Source organism: Eurytemora carolleeae, unplaced genomic scaffold (genome assembly GCF_000591075.1).
Source record: "Eurytemora carolleeae unplaced genomic scaffold, Eaff_2.0 scaffold523, whole genome shotgun sequence".
Classification (NCBI taxonomy): domain Eukaryota; kingdom Metazoa; phylum Arthropoda; class Copepoda; order Calanoida; family Temoridae; genus Eurytemora; species Eurytemora carolleeae.
In genome coordinates this window covers 176,892-192,483 of record NW_019396427.1, presented here as the reverse complement: position 1 = coordinate 192,483, position 15,592 = coordinate 176,892, and the positions used below count along the sequence as shown (strand labels likewise).

Here is a 15,592-nt window from a genome sequence, read left to right as displayed (position 1 = left end):
GGGGGGGGGGGGGGTACAGTCGAGTTCCTTGTTCTGGTTTTACATATTTTAAATTAAATTGTTGAAGCATGAGAAATCTGAAACCTTCAAGTATAAACGTATATCACCTTAAACAGACATGCGTAACACATTCAAGCAGCTAGATATATTTTGCGTATCTTATGATATAAACAATTGTGTGAAGGGAGCATGATGTTTTGCCCCCCACCCCACCCCCTTCCAAAGAGAATGGTAATCAAACCAAAAGAATCGTTTTTAAAAGTGAAACATAGTTTTTTTTTAACATCTTAATTATGTTTTTAAATTACATAGTCTTTAGTTTTTCCTGGATTGGATAAATAAACTAAGATATCAATGCCCGATGAACAACGGTACCCTTACAACTTTTATCCCAATTATCAGCAATGTGGAAGATATTATCGTTTTTAAAAAATCATAAATAGATATCTAGCTCATACTTAAGCAGCCAAAGCTTTAAATCGAGTACCAGTGTGAATCGGGCATTGTAATCTTTCCTTGGATCGGAGGGTCACTTACAATTACGCTTATTCTTCCTTTAAATCTAATTTTAAATTATAATGGTCACCTTACAAATAGAGCAGCCTAGACCCTGGTTTCCTTGAAGAGATATTTGAACCAGCTCCTCCTCTTCCTCATCCTCCAGCACTTCCTTACTCCTCATCTTACTTTCACTCTTCATTTTACTCCTGATCGTACTTTCACTCATTACTCCACTCCTGTTCGTACTGTCACTCCTTCCCCCACTCCTGTTTGTACTCCCACTCCTACTCCTACTCCTGCTTTCCTGAATAAGAGTCTGTGTTTTTGAAAGTTTCGTCTTCTGTTCCGGAGAGTCGTCCATCTTTATTCCTTCGTCTGTTTCCTCCTTGCTTCCAACCCCATCCTACAAAAAGATTGATTAATTGTCAAAAAACGACTATAATATGATTTTTTCAGAAAGCACAAAAAAATGGCAAAGATAAAAAAGCAAAAAAAATTGCATAATAAAATGTTCAACAGGATTTCAGCAAAAAGACAACAATTAGAATAAAAAAATAAAATGAACCTTGCTAATGATGTGCAGTTTTGTTTTAAAAAAATACAAAAATTGTTTTAAATGACATTTATTGTGGTTTTATTATTAGTTTGGTCAGTTTTAGGTAACATAGATAAATTTTAAGACGCTTTGTTTTATAAAATACAGCGATACCCACAAAGGATGAGACTTCAGAGATGACTGTATGGAATTTTTTACTAACTGTTACCTTAAAAATCCATTTAAGCCATTTAAAGACCACATTCAAGACAGAAGTCATAATTTAAACTTGAAGAGTTTCAAATCGTCTTTACAGTCTCATCCTTTGTGGTTAACCCTGTATGTTTGGACTCTCTGTACAAGAAATAATATATACAGCAGTACATAAAATGCATGTGTATTGTGTTATTTGTGTACTGTTCTCACAACCCTGAACCTTAAATACGAGAAGAGTGCATGAATATCCTACCTATTCTATAGATATATTGGTCTGTGTGTATCCTACCTATTCTATAGATACATTGTTCTATGTGCATCCAACCTATTCTATAAATACATTGTTCTATGTTTATCCTACCTATTCTATAGATGCATTAGTTTCTGTGTTTATCCTACCTTGACAAGTTTCCATGAGACAGGGTGAGATTTAGAATCTTTAACCGGTATCAGACCTCCGCTTCGTACCTTAGTTACAGATTAATAAGGAACAGATCAAATTATATATTTATTTTTATTTATTTATGCGTTTTGTCAACATCCTCATTTTTATTGTTATTATCATCATTGTTATTATTGTTATTACTATCATTGTTATCAATAATATTATATGTTGGAAGATTAATAACTGAAATGATGAATATGTCATGTAATGAGAAATGATTAATGATGCCTATTTTTCCCTAATTTTGCAATTATTTTTTGTACAACTATATATTTGTAATTATTAAACCAATTTAAACTATACACCATCAATATATGTGCACGAAAAACTTTGTGTGTAAATAAATTTTAATAATTATTATTAATATTATTATTATGGTTATTATCATTATATATATACCTGAAGATCAAGACTGGGTTTATCTTTAATGATCGCTATGACCTCCTGATGTGTTCCTTGATCTACAGAAATACCATTCACCTAAACAAAGGGAAGGTTTACAGGGTTTCTGACAAAAATCCAAATGCTAAACTCCAAAGTTGAGTAATTAAAGGGACTGTCAAGGAAATTTTAATTCATTCTCTCTTTTAAGAGGGACATGTCCAATTCACAACGGTAGCCTTTAAAGGTAGTGTTCCCAAAAAATGAAAGGGGGTATAGGCTTAAGCAATAAAAAAGCGCTTTTGATCGCTACTAATCTTACTTCTATCTGTTGCGTCTATAAGGAGAAAATTGTTAAAAACGACTCATGCCAATGAACGTTCGTTGTGTCCATTCAAATTCAGAAAGATGCAACATTTAATTTGGATCGTAAACAAATCAATTTAATTCCAAACAAATCATTCAGATATTACAAACAATAGTCATAGTTGAAAGTTGATATTTCATAATATTTTGTATTTTTCATGATCTGAGAGTTTATTTGAAAACATTTATTCCTGTTTCGAAGATTTTTGCTAATGAAGACGACATTTTCAAATCTTCCCGGAATGTTCGAAAATCCAACGCCAGCGAAAATTATTTAAAAAAAAACAAAATCAAAAATATTATGAAATATTAACTATATACAAATGCGTCGAAAAATAATCGATGACTACTGTTTGTAATATCTGAATGATTTGTTTGGAATTAAATTGATTTGTTTACAATCCGAGTTAAATGTTGCATCTTTCTGAATTTGTATGGACGCTGCGTTCTTCGGTGTGAGTCGTTTTTAACAATTTTCTCCTTATAGACGCAACAGATAGAAGTTATATTAGATAGCGATTAAAAGCATTTAGTTGTGAATCTGGATTTTTAACAACAATCTTGCATTTCCGTTAGAATAAATCTTTCATATTAAATCATAATAGCGGTAAGAGCTTCGTCAAGAGTGACATATTACAGGGGTTGCATGATCTTGGTTTTGTAAGGCAGGGGATGGATAAATACAGTTAGAAGCTAACTGTATATTGTAACAATAACAAAATATTATTTTAAACTACATTTGCATTTATACCAATCATATGAATGTTAGGGAGAAAAATGCGCAAGAAAATTTGTAAAATTGTACGGATATGGATCTTAGATCAAGATTATCTAATGGTTCAGTGATATGATGAATTGATGATATCCTTTTTATCTTGTCTAGAAAATTAATTATTTTAAATTTTGGTTCTCTTCTTTAAAGAAGTAAATCGCGGTTTCATGCAAATGAGAGAATTTTTTTGAATTCCGCAAGGTTTAAGACAGAAAAACGATGATAAATTTTGCCCAATGCACGTGTAAATGTGTTAAGGATACCGTTGTGCGGACATAAAAATTAACATTAACATTAATTCTCACATTTACATGATGAGTAATGGATCCTGATTTAAATGTGAATATAATTATACAACATCTTCGCATACCACGTACGCTTGCGTCTTCCCTGAGAACATATCTGAGAATCCGCGGTTTTTAAACCAATCAAGGACAAAATTATGCTTTAACATTTTTTGCGGATTTAGTTCTGCTCCCGCCTTGAAGGCCATCTTAAATCTATTAAAGATAAAGGTTTCCGTGGAAACCGCCATTTTGGATTTTATAGAAAAACAGTTGACCAACTTCCGGGGAATATGTGTACTCAACTGCACATCTTCAACTTTAACGGGGGGGGGGGCATTTATTTTTGAGGTGAAGTAGACATGAAATCTTTACAGATTTTGTAAAATTACTATAGTTTGACCCAGAACTTTGATTAAATCTGAAAAATTTCTATAATGTCGTCTTGACATTATTTTAATGGGTTTTATACTATTATATCTAAATCTTAGTGTATAAATAGATAAACAAATAGCCATGAAATATTCGGGAACAGTTTTAAAGAGCTCCATGTAATCATTAAAAAACTAAATATTTTCAGCATTCCATTATCATTAGGTTAAGAAAACGACATTTTAGTTTTTCTTTTGAAGCCTTAAAAGTTTTGGGCTAAACCTTTCAAGATTTTTTTTGGGGTCCTCTTCCTGTTATTGGTATGCTTATTAGGGTTAAGAAGCGTTAAGGAGCAAAATCTGAATAGTTTTCGAGATTAAATAATATTATCCAGACGTTTATTTAGGGGAAACAATTTCATTTGAATCAAATTGTTAATGTTTCCAGAGGCCGAATTTAATGAATTTGAGCCGCGTCTCAAATCCCCCAAAAATCGGTTTCAATTGAGCGCCGACTTATATCTTGAAAAATTTAGTACAATTTTAAGTGGAACCAACCATATTTGAGCCCCGACTTAAATTTAAGCCGCGACTCAAATTCTTTAAATTCGGCCTCAGTTCATGTAGAGATGACAAATGGTTTAAAACTTGAAGTAAAAGTTTCAGGTTTTTCAAGATTTTGTTGCAAATCGCTTTTTCTGATTTACAAGTGTGACATGTTTTTCTGGTTTAGAATTTTAATGTTTAAATAAATTCAATATTTGGCGCACTGGTAGAAAGTAGAATATTTGGCGCACTGGTAGAAAATAGAATAAGAAAAAAGTCCAGCTGAAAGGAAGTGTAAGCTTTATTTCTCGTAATATTGGAAAGACTGGCATGTTCGATTTTAAACGACACTCTTTCAACATTTCATTGATAAGATATCTTACAGTGATAACCAGAAAACTATGAAATAGGAAGACGACTGTTAAGACTCAAGGTATGACTTTAAATAGTTAAATGAGCATAGTACATAGCAATTGTGAAGTGGAAACAGACCCATTTTATTTAATCAGTAATACATGTATAGTAATACTATTTGCGTTGTATCAACCTCAAATACCCTGAAGTTTTGCTATGAATTCGTCTTCCTATTTCAGAGCTTTCTGGTTATCACTGAAAATCAAAAACGTTCAATTGTGGTTTCTATATAAAAGAAGCTAATCTGACACGGTTAAGTAAAAACTTAACCTTAAACAGAATCTTTAGTATATTATGAACTGCACTGAAAGGACAATAATTCAATTTTGCGGATTTACCGGGGTTTTCTTGATGAAAAGAAAAAACGCTTCCAATTTTAAGATTGGAATGCATGAATTTGAATTCTACGTGTTTTTGGGGAAAGAAAAACACGATCCAAATCTTTAGTTTCATCTCCTATTCCTCAACTTGACGGGTTTGACCCTGCAACAGATGCTGAAATTGATACCGAGTCCACGTCTAATGAACCACCTCTAAATATCAAGAATCTCGTGTCTGATCCTGAATCTGAAGCTAAGTCCGATATATATATATATATATGAATCAGAATCTGAGAGATATTTAATAAATTTAAATTATATAAGTAATCATAAACTTATCTTAAACTTGAAATGCTATTCTTGTCTGAGATAATTAAACCCGATGTGATCTATAAATGTTTTAGCAATAATAAATATTTAAATATTAAAATTTTTTAAATTCTACCTTGAGAATTTGATCCCCCGTCCTTAGCCCTTGAAGAAGAGCCTCTGAACCTATCTCTACATGAGAAACATAAATACCCAGACCATGCTCTGCTCCTCCCCTGTACATCATTCATCATTCATTATTCATCATTCATTATTCATCATTCATCATTCATCATTCATCATTCATCATTCATCATTCAGCATTCATCATTCATCATTCATCATTCATCATTCATTATTCATCATTCATCATTCATCATTCATCATTCATCATTCATCATTTTCGTGAACGATGGTGTCGTTTAGAAAAATTAACGGTCGATGGATGAACGACTTGCATCGTTCAGAGAAATAAAAAATTGATCTTTTTAAGAACGAACGATCAAAAGAAAACAAAAATCGTTCGAACGATCTTGAAAAAACGATATTTTTTCCTGCACGAAAGAATTTTCCGAAAGATGTCAAAAAACGATTAATAATCTATGAATGTCTGAAAAAAAATGAATATGTTCCTGATATAGAAACCGAACCCCCCAACTTCAGGACGGATTAATCTGATCTTCTGAGTCTTCATCTTCTCTTTCATATCTAAATAAGGAATAAAATTAATCCAAAGAAATTCATAAAAATATTCAGAACTAAAAACTTCTGAAAATTGACTTAAAATCTTGAATTCAGGAATTGAGTCTGTCTGTATCTCAATATATCTATATATATATATATTAATATATATATATNAGAAGACATTGAAAACTATCCGCCAACTGTCATGTTTCGTGGGACACCCTGTAGAGTACCCTGGATATTCTATATATATAGCTCTTCGCTCATATATATTTATATTGTTATTATTAAGCATTAATAATCAAAGCAGTCTTAGTTTTTCAAATTTATAAATACAAATTGTTTCAGATTCTCGATCCTCATCAGGCAATAAACATGTTTAAACTGGTGTTTCACACCATATATTATAAATACATATATGTGTATATGTATGGTGATATTCTAAAAATATATTAAAATGTTTTAATTCGAAGCTGATTTTTTAAATATATTTTTATATATATATATGTTCGCTATAGCTAACTAAACTGTTTGACCGAAATGGCGGTTTTTTTTGATAAAACTCATGGGTACCCCAGGGGTAACATAGGCTAAAAAAAATTCAAAAGTCGATTTTAAAAAACATCCACGGGCAACGGTTAGCACTTGAGCTTGTATTTAATACTGACGCATCATTATTATTGTTTATCAAGTTATGTGACGCATAATTCTACACTGACCTGAAAGTGAGCTGAAACTATAATGAAACGACGAAATAAACGTTCTCTTACTTCCGGCCTAAGCTTCCGCCTACTTCCGGTAAATCTAGCAGACTTTTACCATGTCAGGGTTTTAGGGGTATATATATATATATATATTTGTACAGTCTGTTAGATTTTTGAAAATGCAGAAACAGTTGAACCAAATGGGACCTGACATGGCCTTATCCACTAAACCAGGAACGTCTAATAACTACAATGGGATCTATAAAACTATGGAATAGGAAGACGACTTTTGAGTCCAGTTTTGATTTGATTGATAGTTAAATGAACTATTCCACATGTGTTGTAAAAACATTTAAACCAAAAATTTCGAGTTTTTGTTTATTTCGATTTTTTCAAAGTTAAAAATCAATCTTATGTTTTAAATACAATGCTTATTTTGAAGAACCGTTGATAAGAATTAAATTGGGACATCAAAATATGTAACCAAAAAAATATGATTTTTTTCATTAAGATAATTATTATAATTATACCAATAATAATAATGATATCATTCTATTTCTGAATTTCTTATGGTTTAGCAAAATACTGCTAAATAAACCTGAAGCAAAGAAATATCGTATTAGCCAGCTTCAAACATTTATATTTTGATGCTACAACTAAGTGATTTTGTAAAGCGTCAAATTCTAAATTAGGTCTAAATAATTGAGGAATAATTTTCATAACTGCTGGATATATCTCCACGTAACAGAGTTACCAAGAGTAAACAAAAGAAGACATATTAAATGTTTAAAATATCAGTTGCAGAAGATTGTATGATATTATATGAACGGTTCTATTAAACGGTTCTTCATTATATTTCCTCAACATAATGAGTTAAGCGTGAGATCTTGCTAAATTATTTATTTCTTTACATCGCACTTATCTTGTAGAAAAGGGATAAAAGGATAATAACAAATTATAGTTGTTGACAAAACATTTTTGAATGATGGGAAGCTATACGTATCGTTGCCAGTGAAATTTTAAAAACACTAATGAAAAAAATCGGATTTTTTTTCTTTTTAAATCGATTCTTAGTTTATGTCATCCTTATAGGTTTCTTTAAAAAATTCTTCCGATATGGTCCATATGAGCCATATGAGCCATATGAGCAAAGAGCTTTATTATTTCAAGAACTGAGGGTGTAATAATTCAAGTAACCCAAATTTTTATACTTTACTTTTTATACAAATATATATTTTGCGTTGAATATCTGTGTGTAATTTTTTTATTACAAAATCTATTCTATGAAAATTTATGCTTTCCGCTTAAACAAAGATTGGTTAAATATTTAATTTAATAAATTTGAATCGGCAATAGGTAATTCAGCGACGTTGCTAAAATTCATAAAATTTGTTTCTTGGAAACTCTAAAAAAGCTCTACACTATACAGTTCCTGTAATAAAACAATTGTTTAACGTGTGTCACGGCATGTAAATATTAAATATTATTGTTTGTGAAGTTGAATAATGTAAAAACAAGTGTTAATTTCAACTAACCCGTCCTCTTTCACAAAGATCTAGACTGCTATAAAAAGGTGCATACATGTTCAAGACAGGGTCCACTTTGAAGTGTCGTAGCTTTTACCTCACTAACTCTTTTATATTTTTTGTAGCCCTAGATCTGTTCATTTTATAACTCTAAATCACTTTTTATCTTTAGTTGTAAAAATTTATTATCCAAAATCTCTTTTTTTGTTTGAAATTTCAACGTTTGGATCACTGTGCGTCCCCTCTATCCTGCCTGTTTGGATAGAATCGAGAACAATAGCTGGGCAAATCAGATTAAATCCTTTATTTCATAGATTTATAGAATTATACTTTTTCACATTCATAAAACAGTGGGACAGTGGGACTCAAAAAACAATGCTAAATGAGCCAGTTCAAACCAAAAATATTATAGAAAAATGTAAATTAAAATTTCTTGAATTGATTCCGTCTTATAACCTTCCTACCACACATGGGTGGAACACATGCACAAATGATTTGAAAAATTAGACAAGTTCGAAATCTTTTAAAACTTAATAAATTCTTTAATAGAGGCAAAATACTCTGAGTTTACTAAAAAATATGGAAATTCCTTTAGTCCAGACTATCAGTAAAGCACTGTAAAATGTTCTCTGTGTCTGCTGTTTAAAATCTTAAAGCACAACAATGTATGTATATTGTATATTGTATCAATGTATACCATAACCTATTCATGTGTACTGGGAATCACTAACCCTTATACAAAATTTACAAACCATGAGCTTTTAAAAATCATATTTGATTATGCTTGTATAAAATGCACATATTACACAACTTGAAAATCATGCGCTTAAAAATTTTCTCTGGTATCCATTTTTAATCATGATATCCCAAATTCCATGTTTCTTTAGATTAATTACAGAGTATGCAAACAATAAAAGAATAATTGATCTTTTCCTTAAACAGAGAGAGAAACTCTAAATCAATATCAAGACCTAGATTAAATCAAATTACAATCCTACCGATTTTCTTTTTTTTAAATAATATTTTCAATTCAATGATTTTAATCTCGTGAATAAATTTTAATTGTAAAGTAAACATGAATCAAAATCATTCCTGAAATTAGTCAACTTGAACCTAGCGTCCTACTGTGTTGGTTTAATGACACGTGACCTGTGCCGGACAGAAAAATCAGGAAATCCGGGAAATGTCGCCGGAGGGAAAATCCGTGAAATATTAAAACTTGAAATCTGAATGACATGGTCAAACATGGTCTATTAATATAAACTACAAAACTATAAAAGCTGTTAACCTTTGTCAAATTGTCTAAACTTTGTACTTTTTATCTTTAGATCTTTTTAAATTTTAAGAATTGTCATCAGTAGTTGAAAATAATTAAATCCTTTTCTTGTAACTGTAACTTGTAACTGTGAATTTGTAATTTAAAAGTTATCATAATTAGTTCATTATACACATATCTTGTTACTATTTAAATAAAAAAAACCTTTTCTTTTATCATTAATTTTAAACAAGATTGTAAAATCGTAATTTTATCATTCTTGAATCGTTTTTTTGTTGGATTTAAACACAGTTTCATGATTTTACCTTACCGTTTTCTTTATGCTTCGTCAAACACCAAAAATACATTTTAATCAGAAAACAATCACTTTCTTTAATTAATATTTTGGCTGCTTGTTATGTTCACTTTTTATTTTCAAAATTATATTTTTTCAAACATTATTACATAACATCAATTTCAGCCTGTTATAGCTTTTCAAATCTTTGCATTGTGCTGTAATATCCTTAATGGCTTTATGCTTTTAGCTTTGTCACGTGTAAACTGCAGATTTAAAGCGCTAAAAATCAGGATGTCCAAAAAAAAATACACGTCTTAAAAAATTGTAAAGGCGTTTACAAAAAAAGGTTTTATCTAAAACGCCGAATTCTTAGTTTTCTCTAAATGAAATTGGTCCTTGTAAGGTCTGAATTCGAATCTAAATCTGAATCTAAACCAAATTTAAAATCTAAATCTGAATTTAAATGTAAATTTGAATTTAAATCTGAATCTGAATCTGAATCTGAATCTAAATCTAAATCTTAATCTTGATCTGAATCTGAATTTAAATCATAATATAAATCTGAATCTGAATCTGAATCTGAATCTAAATCTAAATCTGAATCTTGATCTGAATCTGAATCTAAATCTGAATCTAAATCTGAATCTTGATCTAAATCTGAATTTAAATCATAATATAAATCATAATATTAATCTGAATCTAAATCTGAATTTAAATCTGAATCTAAATCTTGAACTAAATCTGAATTTAAATCATAATATAAATCTGAATCTGAATCTGAATCTAAATTTAAATCTGAATCTAAATCTGAATCTTGATCTAAATCTGAATTAAAAATCATAATATAAATCATAATATAAATCTGAATCTAAATAAATCCGTCTCAGTTGTGAACTATTTAGTTCTACTGGTGTCAAATTTCCTAAAACATTGATCGGTCTTGTCTTCCGACACTTCTACCTTGTACTTCTAGCCATGCAGCACATGTTAAGGGTGAACCAGAAAATAAACATTTTATCTATATAATAAAGCTCTTCGTTCATATATATGCATAATTGTTGACCTTTAAAAAAGTCAAAAATATTCTAATAAAGAAATCAGAAAAAACCAAATATTCTATAACATTTATTTAAGAAAAATAATATTGTTTTGAAATATTTGACCAAGACACAAAGATTGTAAATTGGTTGGTTTAGAAATTAATAAAGGAAAAAGACAGACATCAGCAGCAACTTCATGTTGGTAATGTATAACTTCATATTGGTGGTGCAGATCAACTAACGGGAGCTAGGGTGAGTGGGGATTTGACATGTGTGGTGTGTTGTATCGCGGAAAAGGATCCTGAGTACACACACATCCAGAGAATTAAAATCGGCATTTGAGTCGGTGAAATCGTCTTCCTTATATTTCGAATTTATTTTAACAATAATGCATATATGTTAGCTATACGGTTTAGGACCAGATTGGCTGACATAGTTTTCTTCAAAATTCAATTTTTTCAAATTCAAAGTTTTTTCTTTCTTAATCAGACTAAGATTCTGATTTTAAATAAAATTTAGATTTAGATTTAATTTAGATGTAGATTTAGATTTAGATATAGATAAAGATAAAGATATAAATATAGATTCATATATAAATATAGATTGAGATTCAGATATCGATCTAGATTGAGATTCAGATATCGATCTAGATTCAGATTCAGATATAAATATAGATTCAGATTCAGATAAAGATCCAGATTCAGATTCAGATATAGATCCAGATTCAGATTAAGATTTAAGTTTAGATTAACATTTACATTCATATTCAGATTTAAAATCAGATTCAGATCTTGATTCAGATTCAATTAAATTTTGACCAGATAATGATTAAAACGTAGATTCAGATTCAGATTTATATTTCTAAACTCCAGTTTCCAATTCCGTAAATTGTGGGAATAATAATTTAAATGAAAATTTGACAACTCGGAAATCGAAATAAATATTTTCATTATAAATATTTGTAGACTGACCTGCGCTGTGGCTAGACCTATTTCAGTAAATAGATTTTAACGCGCGTTCTCCCTCACACGAGTCGATTAGTATCACGCATTATGCACTCCGAATTTAACCGTATAATCAAGAAATCTGAAATCTGAAAATAAATCACAATGCAGCACTCGAAGATACAAAAATAATAATCTGGAATCTTTAAAACCCGTTTTTTTCACTTTTTTCTCTTGTTGGTTTAGCTAGTCTTCATTTTCGAATTGCTATAAACAACTAGCATTACACAACTCTTTTTAGAAGAATTTTTGAAAAGTTTTTCTTTCCAAAATTAGACAAATTTTGGTCGTTTTCTTCAATTTTTTGTTTGTTTTAAAAACAACCCCATGAGCTTGTTGGCTAAAAGGGCACGGCCAAAATCTTGTCTATTTCTATATATTATGTTCTGACCATCGTATCTTATTAAATAAATAAAAATATGGGATTTGTAATTATGTTATGCATTAAATTTGACACTCGTAGAAAATAAGTATTCACAAAAAATTAAATCACTTAAAACGACAGAGCACTTGCATTAAATCGAGCGATATCACTTATTTCTATGATGAACCATGTTACATGAAGCATGAGAGATATCTCTACTCAGATCTGAAATCAGGAAGGACAGGTGTTACCCCTGCTACCGTCCGAATACAACTGAACTACGCTCCGCTTCTAACCGTTCCACTTTATCACATGCAATAGATTTTTAATATGTATTCAACTTTCATTAAAGTAATGTGTATTAAAAAACGATATTATTTACACATAATCGTCATTTTTTACATTAGAATAATTTATTTTGTTTATCGTTTTCATTGTTCATCATAAAAACAATGTTAACATGATAATGCATGCAAAAAGTATAGTTTTATTTTATTTTATAATTTCACGCTTTCCATTTTTAATTCGATCCGAGTTGCATTGAATAAAAACAATAACAAATATCTTTATTTGAATTTCCTGCATATTCTTTTGCCTTTTATGATTAAAACAATATTTTACGGATCTTCTACTCCAAATTTAACTTTCTATTTATAAATAAAGTCCATATAATTAAATCTATTCGATATTTAAACAAAACATTTAAATGAACCATTTAGAGTTCACAGAAAATCTTTAAATAAAATTTTTCAATGTGACAGTTTATTTTTTTATCCTGTAAAAACGCAATTTTACAATATTTACAATTTTATCGGTTGATATGAAATAAATTATTTACGCTTTAAAATTAGTTTAAATTACACATGAAGAGCGTATTTACATAAAACACAGATTATGTAGATACGATCGAGTTATAATACATAATTAGAGATAAAAATTTCAAAACCCAAATTTTTTTCTTGTTCTTTCTGTGCAATGCTAAACGAATCAGTGTGTTCTTGTCTTATCTTTGTAATCTGTAACAAATTTTTACCTGTTCTATCTTTATATTCTGTAACAAAACAATTCTTTCTTACTATATCTCTGTAATCTTTAACAAAACAATGTTTCTTGTTCTACCTCTGTAATCTATGAATAAACAATGTTTTTTTTTCTTGTCCCTGTAATCTGTGACTAAAAAATGTTTTTCTGTCTTATCTATTCTGTACCAAAACAATGTTTTCTTGTATTATCTCTGTTATCTGAAACAAAACAATTTTACTTGTTCTATCTTTGTAATCTGTAACAAAATAACAAGTTCTTGTCTTATCAATATAAATCTGTAATTAAACATTGTTTTTTTGTCCTATCTGTTCAGTCTGTGAACAGCTAAGTTCACATGTAGAATTGCAACTAATTAATCCTATATGTGTGAACTTAAGCAAGGTTCCTCTCAAAGTCTATGACTAAATAGTGAACAGTTTACATAAACACGCTTATAGGAATTTACTAATTGTAAATATTTATTATTTATTTTAGGATTTAGAATAGTTTTGTGTCAATGGTGAAAACTTTAGATTTAGAATTGATTTTGGTCGCAGATCCAAGAGAACTTTCAAGCAAAGAAAATGTACATTGCCAAAACAATGCAATATTTCTACTGGAAAAAAATGGAAACATTTTTCCGGACTTCTAAATTCTAAATGGAGTCTTTTTGCAATTAACTATAAAGATAGTTTATGGAACGCGAATGAATTATTTTCTCTGTAATCACCCAAGAGCCATGACAGCTAGTAAATGGAACGCTATGGAACTAGTAAATTTGTTGTTACCTTTGACAGCTATTTTATATGGAAATCTAAGGAACTAGTTTCTCTGTAATCACCAAACAGCCATGTAAGCTATAGTAAATAGAATGATATGGAACTAGTAACTTGGTTGTTTCCCATGACAGCTATTTTATATGGAACTCTAAGGAACTAGTTTCTCTGGAATCAATCAATAAATCAATACTGGTGGTTTATAGAGAACGCGTAGGAACTAGTTTCTATTTCATCTATCGAGAAAAGTGGATTGTGAAACGCTATATAACTAGTTTCCCTGTGACCAATGATAAAAGGCCTGTTTATGGAACAACAAGGAACTAGTTTTTTGGACTCAAACATGATTCAGCTATTTTTTGGAACACTTAGCACTAATGAACTGGATACATTTTTGAGGATTTCTGCTCATTATTTGTGAATTTTTCACTTTTACTTAATCATTAAACCTTTAATTTCAGGACAATTTGTCTCAGGTTTAAGGTTATAATTTATTTTTCTTGTTTGAACCGAAAATGCGTGAAATAAATTTTGTGTAAACAATATGGCTCATAGACACAGTGAATTGCTAAAAATATGAAAATACATCTTGGAATATTATTGAACTTCAAATTTATTCTTTATTAGAGAAACTTAACACAAAGAAAGAAAAAGGAGGAGAAAATGGTTTTTATTTTATTGTTAACTGTATTTCAGAGTATTTTCTTAAAATATATGTCGACTTTATGGGAACCAAGCTTTGTCTGGAAATATATATAAATCGACCAACTCAACTTAGAACTTTTCCGTAGCTTTAAAAAGTTTCCCAGTCAAAATTTGAATTTTATCGGTTAAGATGCCAAATAAAATGTAATTTTTCATGTTTACTTTGATATGAGTAGGGTTGAAATGGTTAGGATGGAGTTGATGAACATCCATCAAATAGGGACATTTTTCATACTCAGCCTAGATACTTTAATACTTTAAGAGTACACTTACACCAATTTAACAAGAAAACTTATGAAATTATTTTTTTTAAAAATGACGAAACTAGTTTGCAGGGTTTGTAAAATTATGAAGAAATTCTGACAAATAAAAATGTTTAAATGCTTATACAAAGAAACATACTTTACTTGAAAGAAAAGAAATGATATTTTAACATCTATGGAATAGAATTATGTCACTTATGTAGATTTGAGTTAAACTACAGTGAAACCCTTGATAACGAATTTACATCGAAAGCTAATTCATCAAATGTCGTATTCTTCACTTTCTGATAATGGAATGTTGCAGATATTTAGTTTTTTAATTAAATGATTATATGGAATTCTTTAAAACGGTTCCCGCATATTCATGGCTATTTTTTTATTTTCGCAAATACTGAAATTTACGTAATATAGTATAAAACTCATTGAAAAATTGTCAAGATGACATTTGATAAATTCTTCCGATGTATTCGTTATTAAGGGTTTCACTGTA

General features: G+C 29.7%; 1 protein-coding gene across 1 annotated transcript; it reads right to left on the bottom strand.

The window, feature by feature from the left end:
- Positions 1-568: 568 nt before the first annotated feature.
- On the bottom strand, positions 569-10,280 carry LOC111703090 (harmonin). Its single transcript, XM_023474950.1, has 6 exons — positions 9,961-10,280; positions 6,093-6,168; positions 5,597-5,696; positions 2,097-2,177; positions 1,652-1,720; positions 569-904 (listed from the first exon to the last, which is right to left on the bottom strand). Exons 1-6 carry the CDS (start codon positions 9,995-9,997, stop codon positions 569-571), a joined length of 699 nt encoding a protein of 232 aa, XP_023330718.1. The 5' UTR covers positions 9,998-10,280.
- Positions 10,281-15,592: the final 5,312 nt, after the last annotated feature.